General features: G+C 38.5%; 1 protein-coding gene across 2 annotated transcripts; it reads right to left on the bottom strand.

Moving 5' to 3' along the window:
- Positions 1-2,335: 2,335 nt before the first annotated feature.
- Positions 2,336-10,347, bottom strand: LOC5519111. 2 transcript variants are annotated; one of them, XM_001638981.3, is made up of 4 exons: positions 10,176-10,347; positions 4,559-6,351; positions 3,444-3,883; positions 2,336-3,275 (listed from the first exon to the last, which is right to left on the bottom strand). In XM_001638981.3, exons 2-4 carry the CDS (start codon positions 6,193-6,195, stop codon positions 3,016-3,018), a joined length of 2,337 nt encoding a protein of 778 aa, XP_001639031.2. In that variant the 5' UTR covers positions 6,196-6,351; positions 10,176-10,347; the 3' UTR covers positions 2,336-3,015. The 2 variants fall into 2 exon arrangements, with proteins under 2 accessions (XP_001639031.2, XP_032219767.2); XM_032363876.2 differs by lacking the exon at positions 10,176-10,347 and adding an exon at positions 8,256-8,403.
- Between the last annotated feature and the right edge of the window lie 1,163 nt (positions 10,348-11,510).

Below are 11,510 nucleotides of genomic sequence, written 5' to 3'. Positions count from 1 at the left end.
GAAACAAGTAAACTAGTCCGTGTTAATTCTACTGTGCGAGTGCGGAGTCCACTCGGTGTCTTATATAGCGCTAAGAGAGCGGCACCAATGCTATGTGGCTATGCGTCGGTGGGAAGTTTTTTAGTGAACGGGGGATTAATCTTAGATTAATAACAAAATAACAATAGCCAATGCTATACTGCGGTCGAGTTATTGACAGCAAGTGACAAAACCACTGGAAGAAAGCTCCTATGTAATTATCTAAGAACTGCACCTGTCCTTAAGACAGGCTCTTGTTTGCGGACCAAAAGCGCACTAAACTCATCTTCGGTTTGCTATTTCTTGCGTCGTCACGCGCGTCTGTCATGTCTTACTCAAGTGCTCGCCTCTTTAACTCAAAACCTCAAAATAACCACACAAACACCACAAACTACCACAACTCGTGAGTGACTTTGCACTATACCTTTGGAGGTGTTTATTTAGTAGACTAGTGCTAATCCTTAAGTAATAATTTCCCAAATAAGCTTCCATTTCCTATTCAGTAACTCTCGGGAGTGACCGGTGAATTTAGGAACAAAAGGGTGGGACGCACATGTGACGTGTGTAGCTACGAGTGGAGAGCATTAGGTTAGATAACGGGATAAAACGGCTGCTAATTTGATCCTAAAACGTCATGTGAGTGCTGTGTTAATACAAGGATTCTAGAAGTGTATTCCTTTTGACCACAAACCTTTCAACAATACATCTTTTTTAGGAAATCCCACTATTCTCAACAATTCATTTTAATCAAATTTATTTCTGAAATCGGAAGCGTTATTCGGTGTTCTTTATACTCGAAAACAAAAAACTGTCAAGCCATAATCAAGTGAAATATTTCGCATGTTGCTTGTAATTCGATGGATGTTTATTAACTTTTTTGTCGGCATCACACCCTGTCTTAATGTAAAAATAAATGAAATCACTTAAACCAGAGAAATGATCGCATTTGATTGACTAAACTCATGTTTAGTCAGCGTTTTACAAAATGACCAATTTGCGTGATCTTTTCCCTCTATTTCATCCCTTTTAGTTGAGCTTTTATGAATAGTAACGGCTAAAACAGCTAACCTGGCATATTTAACACTAGAAGTGAAATTGTTTTGTTTGATGAAATTCATTGTCATGTAGCTGCAACAGGCTATAACATAAATATGACAGTTATTACATTGAGTTTCACCTTTTAATGAAATGATCACAAATAGTGTTTGCGTTAAAGTGTAATCAAATAGCGATTGTGTACACTCTTCTCAGTACTGAAGGCGAATTTGGGAAGATGTTGAATGCTTTTTATTAGGTGGAAGATGTATAAAAAACAGTACATGGTTCCAGATGCTGCATTTCTCTTTAAATTCTTTTTGCAGAAATTGGATTAAGAGTTTTGTTCTTTTGTATTATTTGAAGACATTAGAATAACTTGGATTATTTTTAATTTGATTTTTATGATTAAGTAATGGAATGGTATCTCTATAATTTCAGTAATGGGGTCGAACGTTATCACATACAAAGGCAGGGAGGGCATAATGCGCAAAACTGTGCTCTGTTCACGTAAGGGGCTTTTTTCTATAGTTATCTTCCTCAGGCCGTTGCATCAGAGCTGTAAAAAGAATTGTTGTTTGACTTTTGACAATCCTAGAGGAATTTTGGGGGATGTGAGTAATGGAAGGTAGACTCTTTTTTTTCATCTCCTGTTCAAACTAAGGAAAGATAACGAGAAAGCAAAGGCAAGGCTGGTAAATTTGTCTGAAAAAGTGCTTATACTGTTCAAACTTATACCTATTGCATAGCTGGTAAATTATGAAGCTTGTTATCCTTTTTGCCACAAGGGAACCACACCCAATGAAAGACCATTTATTATTATTTTTATTTAAAGTATAAAAGACAAAATACAAGAAGCGCAGTGAACAAGAATCAGAAGACTCTGAGAACGAGGCGCAAATTTCGTACCGGGCGCAGCCCCACTAGAGGCCAGTGACTCGAGAGAGGTAGCGTAGCCTGGGTACCAGAGGCACTTGTTCCCAGGCTTCCAAGGGAACCTTGGAATGACTTACATCCACGCATTGTCGACGCGTGCGATAGCTTTCATGACTGATAATTCATTAGAGTAGTACCGTTTAAACGCCGTAGACTCAAGCCATATTGCAAATGTGCAAGTCTTCACGCTACATTTGTTTAACTTGCGTACAAATAAAAGATAAACACGCTCAAAGTCCAAGAAGAAGCAAAAACAAAATTAAGCAAAAATTGCGGCAAAAGAGACGTTGCGCTTGAATATGTATAGTTTTCTCTTTCGCATGGTGGTATGACTTAAACGACTCGACACGTTGATAAGTTTTATTCCCATATACACAAACTTACATAAGGTACATGCGATGAAAAGCTATGAAATACTTTACTTGTGTCAATAAGATTTTTTTAATCTTTTAATTGAATAATATTATGGATCAGAATTCTCAAGGCAAACTACACTCGTCTTTCTATTTCTCTCATAGAAAAAGTGTATTTTAGTGAATACAATAAAAACCGCGGAGTTGTGTATATCCTTAAAAGCACAGTGTTCAAAGGCGAAGTAGACTAAAAAATATCTAGACGAGCTAACAGATAAAAAGAAAAAAAATCGGCATGAGCACGTATATTTATCTTTCGTTTAAAGAACATCTCCTTTTATTCATTATTAATATACGATTACATTATTTTATCTTTCGCATTGAGTATACCCTAGAATAAATATTATACACCAAAAACTGGTATTCGACCCAAATTTTCGTCTTTAATAAGACTTCAGGGCGAACTCAATAAATAGACTAAATACGATGTATTGTGTAAGTGCAACAGTTACATTTAACCTTCGTGTATGTGTGCAGCCCTGATAAGAGCCAATAATTTCGTTTATTAGATTCATTTTCATTTATCGTTTCGTTATCTCTATACCATTTCATGCTTGTTTCTCACATAATTACATACGTTTATTTATTTTTGTTTCACATTGTCGATCTTGGGTCAATAATCAGCCTCGTCTCGTTCCATGGTGGCTGGTTCTTCGTCGCTTTCCTGCTCTGGCACACGCTTGTAGGAAGAATCGTCTGCGCGATCCATGTGTCGCGTGATGGCATGGCGAGCGAGCGAGAAGAGGAGCAGAGCAAAGCTGATGCCAGCAAACACGAGGAACGTATAGGCCCCGCCTACATGCTCAAATAAGAAGCCTGCCAATAACGGACCCACGCCGAATCCCACGCCATAGTACAGACATTGGTAGATTCCTGAAATATTTTAAAATTTTCTGTTGGCGATTTGAACATTTAAAAAAAACGGGCCTTGGGAGGGGGGGGGGGGGGGGTGGTTGGGGGTGGCAATATCCCTCCGTGCGTCGGTCAGTCAGCCATCCAGTCAATCTTCTTTACCTCTCCTTAACCCTGCCTTAACTATACCTTGCACAGTAGCGTTGAGATGAAGTGGCGTATTGCGGCCCAAATACACCACGAAACTCGAGTAAGCCAGCGGAAACACGATGTACTGGACAATCTCCGGGATGATAGCAAACCACGGATTCTCCATCACAGCATACGACAGGAAGCTTATGATGTAAAGAAGAAGGGCAAGGTGAAGGGTGTTGACTGGACCGAGAATGCCAAGTGTCCGGCCGGACAACTTGTATGAGATTGAAGACACGATGTCTCGCAGAACGATCACGACAGCGATGACCATGGCTGAGTCCTCAGGGCTCAGGTCTGTCAGGTACCAGAAGATGAACGTGTAGTGGACCGCACTGAGACCCCCCGCGAAAAATGACAGCACGAGGATGGTGAAGGTCTTGAAGGTAAAGATGACGTCGTACAGCGTCTTATCTGCACCCTCGGCGTCCTCAGGTCTACAAGGAAATCATATTTAGCTCAGATATATAATCTCACTCAACCAACTCATTGGGTTACTTATATTTCAGGCCTTGGTACTCGAGCATGCATTTTATTCGTTCTCGTCAAATTCCCTATGAAAAAATATATAATATCAATGACAAGACTCCAGTCGATTGTTTTCGCTGACCGCTAAACGTCAGCAAAGATAACCTATAAATGAAGTCTTTAAGAAACATTACTTGACAAGTAAATCGCTTTAATAAGCCGATGAAAATAGACTTTATGCGTGGTTTTATATTATAAATTAAAAGATAGTGGACAAGTCGACAATTCTGTAGTCACCAACCACTTATTTGATCTTGATCTGACCAATAAATTCTCAATCATCATTATTCCCAATAAAACAAATTGAATATTTCTCTCAATGACATTGGTCAAGTTTTCAGTCCGCATTACGACACACTAGCAGCACAAAAAGAAAGCTGTAGTGTTCATTGGATGAGGCTAATGATCTATAAACCCAAGCCCAAAAGACCACAAATGATTGGACTTTTATATGCGTCCATTTTCATTAAAATGTCCCATTTTGGTTAATGCAAACCCTTTGATTAGATATGTCGAGCAATCTTTACTTACTAACTGAGATGTTCACGTCACCTACTTATACAAACACAAGCTAGTAGGCTCACCTTATTTTGCTATCCTCGTCCTCCTGCTTGAACTTGATGGAGAGCCCAAAGATCATAGAAATAGCGATGAATGCCGCCAGAGGATAGAGAGAGTACTCGTAGTTATCCTTCAGGACATCGCACACGTGGAGTGGGTAGTTCCTTATCAATACCAGAATGAGCGGGGCCAGAAAGATCTTTCCAACTTGCATGTACAGTGCCACCTCTCCGTAATTGGACTTGTCACCACCCAGCGTCTCTAGAACTGCCAGGTCTGATAGACTTCTCATGGGCCCACCTAGAAACTCGCCAATGATCAGCAGAAGAAGAAGAGTGGTAAAGATGGCCATCATGGCTTCGTGGCTTTCCTGCGGGGTCTTGTTCTTCGTTGCCTTGGTCTTTGTTGCTGTTCCATTGTTTGGCTTAGTCGTTGATGTTGACGTCTTCTTATTGGGTTTACCAGTAGTCCTACGGTAGAACTCGAAGATTCCAAGGCGTTCGTCCCGTTTTGTCAAAAAGTTCCCCACGACCGACCGTGTTATACGGCGATGGAACTCTGCCTGGTGTTTGATCTCAGGCCATTCTCGTACTGCGGATTTTTTCTTAGTTGGAGACAATTCCTTCTTTTCCTTTTCAACACCTTCATTATATTTTTTTACTTCGCTGTTTCCACTATGTGTTATTTCCTTTTTTTCTTTGTTATTTATATACATGGGAACTTGTTTCTTGTTCGGGTTTTTCTTTTCAATTTCACTTTCTTTCTCACTTTGAACTTTGGCATCTTCCTTTTTCTCTTCTTCACGGCTTTCAACATGCCCATTTATGGCTTTCTTCTTTTCTTTATCAGATTCTCCCTTTTTCGTATTCTTGGATAATAAATTCCCATTAAGGACTTTCTTATCAATCTCGAAACTCTCCTCACTCTGTTGATCAAGTCTGCGTTTCTTCTCAAGAGCTTCTTGTTTGTAAGTCAGCTTCCCTGACAAAGTCAGCGACCCGGTCACTGTCACCTTGTATCCATCCTTACCTTTGTTGGTAAGACCGCTGGCTCCCAGCATCACCGTAGCATTCTCCTTTTTATTCTGGTTCGAAGGTTTAGCATTCGGAAGAGTTGTGTTAATCACAATGATATCAATAGGGGTCCTCCCTAGCGCCTGCGAGTTGTTCCCATATCTCCCGCTGAGAAACTGTCCCGTTACCAGCTTCTGCACCCCTGTTTGTGATGATCCTTCGTAAGGCATTCCCAGGGGGTCGGTGACGGGTTCCTCGGTAAAGTCCAGATCACATGCGGGATACTCGACCCGCGGGATGAGGCACAAAAGCGGGATGACCATATTGGCGACGAGGCTTACCAGAAACAGATTTCTCCTCAGGTTGAACTTATCAGCCAGGAATCCAAGGAAGAGGGCCCCGCCCCCACGGATGAATGGCGGGATGCCAGCAAGGATACCAGCATAACTCGCGGGCAGACCTACTTGCTTGAAATATAACGGCATGTAAACCACTTTCAAACTTAAGGATGACAATCCGAAAAAGTAAAACAACTTGAGTACTAGAATTTGCTGTTTCTCAAAGGTATATTCCACATATTCTTTAACTTCTTTGATGCGCTTCATAGCTACTCGTGGATAATACTGTTGCTTTCCTTTTTCCCCCATGACTCTTGTGTTTCTATCGAGCGTTTGTTTCTTCGTCTACTTGAATTTTAGACCCCGTTGAGGGTCTCACTGCACCTCACTGCGCGACTTTGTTCATATGTGCTCTCGAAAAGTCTGGCCTGGCTGCCATACGACGTCGTCTTCTAAGTCCACAACCTATATATTGCAAGGATGACCAGTTAGGCAGGGAGACAATGTAATTCGTTTACCTATCAGAAATTTTGAAAAGGCTTATTTTTATCTTTCCGAACCGAAATCTATATTCTCAGAGTTTAGTATACTTTGAGTATAATAGGTTTTTAACATGCAAGAATCAAATTGGCATGAATTTTTTATCACGTGATTTGTTATAGTGTTCCACATCTTAGCATTTGCCTTAGCCTCTATTATTACAGACCTTGTAACAACAACCATATAGCATTTTAAAACATCCACAAATCTAATTTTCTTGGCGCTATTTCGATAAACCAAAGTAGGTTCACGCAGAGCTTTGCCACTCGACGATGTTTACTAGAAAATATCAAATATTCCCGTGGTCGATTCTTATCAAGGAATTTTTCTCATAACAAATTCCTTTTAACCAAAATTTGATTAGTACGGGCGAAATAGATTATGGTCTTTTAGTTTTAGTTTTGTTGTAGTTTGTTGGTAAAAATCCTTTTTCCCTGTTCTGCAAGAACTCTAAACCTTATTCCTGGTTGAATTCTTCGCTAATACAGATTATTTTTTGCCAAATTTGATAATGTTTGGGCGAAATTGATATAGTTCTTGTTATGTTTTGTTTGGTAAAATCCCTTTCCTTGTTCTATAAGAACTCTATACACCATTACTGTAGGCTCCTTTTCATTCTGGTCAGGATTTAGGACTTGTCACCAATAGGATTTGTAATTCAGATTCTTCGAATGTATTTAGCTGATTACAACGATAACTATAAGAATTCGTTTAAAGTCCGGATTGTACTCCTCTAGGATGGCGATTATTGTGTCAACTGTGGCCCAACAAAATCATCATGACATTCCCTCTTTAAGTGCGTTGCGAAGTTATTCTGGTATTAGCAAATATGGACAGCTGTTACGCGTTTGATGCTTTCCCACCTTCTCAATAAGAACCCTTTGTTCTCGCCGTGAAATGATTTATTGTGAATAACAAAATTGTATATTAAGGGCAATGTTTGCTTTTAGTCTAATACTGGGATGCGAAATTGTTTAATTTCCCATTTCCGACTTCGGGTATAAGAAATAACGTGCCTTTAGACTGGAGTACGTATTATTCCTTTTTTACTTAGATATACCTGAAGCAGTTCTAATTTTGAATAAAAATTATTCAAATACTTTTCTAGAAATGGGAGCCCGCGTTTTGTCTCTAATAAACGCTTTTAAAGGTGGTCTTCAGGATTTAGTTAGGCTACGGCGGTATTCTCTCATACAGGTGTATCAATACGAATTTTTATGGTCTGGGGCATATCAAAATTCGAAAAAGTTGGATTTATTCTTTTGACAGATAAGCATAAATATTGAATCTTCTGAATCAGAGCCCAGATGTGTTTTTATTTCGCAAAAAAACTGATAGTTGCGCTGCTGTTTTTTGGTCAACCTATCGGCGATCCCGAAGCACCAGGCGAAGTAATGAACTAACACCTCGAATCACTTCTTATTTGTGAAGTCATCATCTTTTAAGTGCACTGGATATAATCACGGTTTAATGATTGAAGTTCCCTTAGGGTGATTCTATGGTTATTTAAGATTACATTGAAAACATACAAGCCTGGTACTTTGATCAGATACTAAGCTATAGGAAATAAGTGACTCGAATTCATACCAGGAAGTTTTCTCATTATCAAGAGACTTTTTCCCAAGAGGCAATAATGTTTAATTGCCGTTTGTGGTTACGTTGAGCCAACATAACGTCAATTTAAACCGATATTCATCAAAGAAAGACTTCAAGTATGAAATAGTTCACCTTCCGTTTGAAGATGAGCTTTAAATTGTCGGTTTCAAAATTAATACAGTGTATTTACATTGCAATTATACTATTGTCATTTCTATGTGACTTGTTCTCACCTTTTACAGTTTTCTTTGTACAATCCAGCATTACGTGATACCGAGAGAACTCGAAATCCGCCTTTTAATGTCGAAACGGTTTTTAATGAGAAGATGGCGGACCTGCAAGCACCTCATTCGCTATGTTCCTAATTTCGTTTTCTGTAGTTTGTCTTGTCACCCACTTAAAACAACTTTATTACTCACGTAATGTAGATACTAGCGTAATCTGCCATTTGAGCGACAGCCAACGCCGTCGAAACTAGTAACTGTTCATATATCTTTCTTCCCTATTACCATTTACAAATTTCAACGTTTAATACGGATCGTATTTGGAATGTTGCGAGGACTTTCAGTATATGAATTTTTTCCAAAGTATTTTCCCGGCATAAATACGGTGACAGCTCTTGGTTTGCAAGTACACATTCAGTCTAGAAATAATCACAATACAACCATTTGGGATATTTATCAGTTGCTTGTTATTTGAGCATCGCCACCAAATGATTATAGCATTTTATATTCAGGCATTCAAAGTGCATAAGAGAGTTATTTTTACGTTTTATGAATTGCAAGTATCACAGATGACCAAACTTGTACTTTTACTTATATTCTTGCTTTATATCTATTAATTTTTGGTGGATTCAAGACTTTATGCTTTATGTATGCTTTAATGGATAAACGTTTTCTTTCCCAAAAAAGGAGAACATTCCCCTTTCAATCGGATTTACACATGCGATATAGTGATTTAAAGCACCAATTTCCAAAAAAGTCTTACTCGTGTTTAGCATAACATCGCTTTCATAGTATTAGTTTTTATCAGTGGGACGTAAACCATTTTTTTTATTTTTTGCATATTTTCTTTCAGTCCTTTTTCATTCAGGATGATGAGACAGTTTATTTCTTCTTTTCTTTTAATCTTCGTCACTGCAATAATCTAATATCTCATTTGTTTTATCCTTCGCAAAAACTACTCAGGTAAAATTTTTGCAATAATTCACAAAAATGGTTTGAATTATGATTTCTGGCATCTTGTTTGATGCCGTCACCAAGGCAATAAGGGTGGAAGACAGCGAGTTTTCCCAAATGCGTGTAAATATTTTATGCGCCTAAACCTGTAACTTAAACCCGTCACTTGTTTTTCTTCTCCTTGAAATACTGATTTGCTGCAATTCCGATAAAAAGAGAACTCATGGTAGATGTTTCTAGTCTTCAAATCTTTCTCCTTATTAAAGTGGCATATTTTTCGTATTTTTTAATTATTTTTCTTACATAAAATTTTAATAGCTTTAAAATTTGTTCATTAGACTCATATACGAAATCGACAGATTTTCTGATTTGTTAAGCTAGTCTATTTTCCTCTTATTAACCAAAAATCCAAAAAAATTTCAAGTGAGAACTATGTCATACCGTGTCAGAAACCCGTATACTTATAGCTGTAAGTACATTTCGTTGTACAATTGTTCATAGATGATGACAAAAATATACCTCGCTTCAAAAATGTTACTATTTAATCTCTAAAATACTGTAATCTCATTCATCTTCAAAGGAAATAAAATTGTGGTATGCCATTGTTTGTCTATCGCTTAAGTTCAGTTTGAAGATTTAAGAAAGGTTTAAAAGGTATTTGTGATACCTCTGCGTAAGCAATCCCCTAGAGTAGTATGGGTTTTGTGTATGTAGCGCCCTATAGTACATTTTTAAATGAACTAATATCGGCGTCCTAAATATGAACGTGCGTTGTGCTCTACCTATAGAACGAATTCAGGAAATAACCAACAAACGAAAATTATACCAATTTTCATAACCTTTTCGCTGTTGCGCAAAAGGCGTTGTTCTCTAAAATAACTTCTTTATACCCAAATGCTACCCGTCTCAAGTATAACGCACGAAAAAAGTGTAATGTACAGAAACTTGGAACAAACTGCTAGAAATATCGCTTACCTTGCTTGTGAGAGCGTTTAGGTCCTTTCCTAACTGCCTATGTACAGATGGGCGCCTTCCATCTTCCCCCGCACCAACTAGCCCAATATTATACAGAAAAACAATATCGGCTCTCTCATAAATAAAACGCATTCTCTATACTGGCGACTAAGACATTCTTTGACTGTGGGGACCCCCGCCGGTAAATATTTTGTGTCAAGCGTGTGCGCCCCGCTGGTGATTTACTTCTCGTTGCATTTTAATCGCCTTCCTTAGTATGGAGAAACCAAAACCTGAAGTTATTATACGGATTAATTATTTAAACCGAGTTAAGAAGTTAATGAAGATTTGGCACTAGCTGTGGTGGGAATGGTGGACTTGCATATTCAATAAGATTCGTCACTCCAAAACAAGCGTTCGCTACCAATGACTCACACATGCTCCGTCGATTCCCCCAACATTAAACGAAAATATGAATTACAACTAATACAACTAGCTGTGTATTTTCCCCTTTTCTTCAAAAGGATTTGAACTTAGTTTTGATAATTTTGTTGCTAGTTTTGAAATAAGTTAATTGAAGTATTGAGAAATTGAAAATTTAACTACAGCTCATTCATTTCTTTCAATACAACTTTCCATGAAAATAAAAACTGAATGCTATCACTAAATCACCCCACGTTGACGTCCGCCTACACCTTTTTCTCACTAGGGCTGCACACTAGTCTCTGGTACATGCCCTGAAGTCTTGCATGACTTACACTCGGTATGTTAGCGACGCCTGGGTGATTAGAACCCAAACTTCACCCTCAACCCGCAAAAGGAGTTTAGATAATATGTGGGAAATCTTTTTTTCTCGCATATGCGTAATGAATAGATAGTTCTTTACCTCTCGAAAATGGCATATGCATAAGAAATAATTTTTTTTTCAAACGAAGATCCTTTCTCTCTGGCCCGAGCGCGCAGCGTTTGAAATGACGGTTTGAAGTGACGGCAAGAGACCATGATATAAGAGAACGAATCCCCGTGGCCCATGATGTTGTCCAATAAAGCTATTTTTTTCCATATATGGTTCATCGCGCCATATTTGGTTATGGGAACCTCGCGAGCTAAGTACATTTTCACATTTTTTTCCCCTCTCCGCACTTCTTTACTTCGTTCGCTACTTGTTTTTATCCTTTTAGCTGCTCCTCGTAGCTCATAATCACAATGCTACTCGTAGTATCCTGGTATCTGTTAAGTTATCTAATGTTAAGTTATCTAAATGTTATATAAATAATTGAACGGGAAGACGTCGGAGAGACAGCGAATTTGGAATTCATTCAAGATGCATCAGGCTGACTCCTAAGAAGTTCTTTT

This window comes from Nematostella vectensis, chromosome 1 (assembly GCF_932526225.1).
Source record: "Nematostella vectensis chromosome 1, jaNemVect1.1, whole genome shotgun sequence".
In the NCBI taxonomy this organism is placed as follows: domain Eukaryota; kingdom Metazoa; phylum Cnidaria; class Anthozoa; order Actiniaria; family Edwardsiidae; genus Nematostella; species Nematostella vectensis.
Note: the sequence above shows the minus strand (reverse complement) of the source record. Positions and strands in the feature narration are given on the sequence as shown.

What these genes read in the sequence shown, in the direction of transcription:
- LOC5519111 (XM_001638981.3), bottom strand. Translation starts at nt 6,195, where the DNA reads ATGGGGGAAAAAGGAAAGCAACAGTATTATCCACGAGTAGCTATGAAG. An exon ending in GACGAGGATAGCAAAATAAG is followed by an intron (nt 3,884 to 4,558) that starts GTGAGCCTACTA and finishes ATTTCCTTGTAG; the next exon opens with ACCTGAGGACGCCGAGGGTG. An exon ending in TCTCAACGCTACTGTGCAAG is followed by an intron (nt 3,276 to 3,443) that starts GTATAGTTAAGG and finishes AAAATATTTCAG; the next exon opens with GAATCTACCAATGTCTGTAC.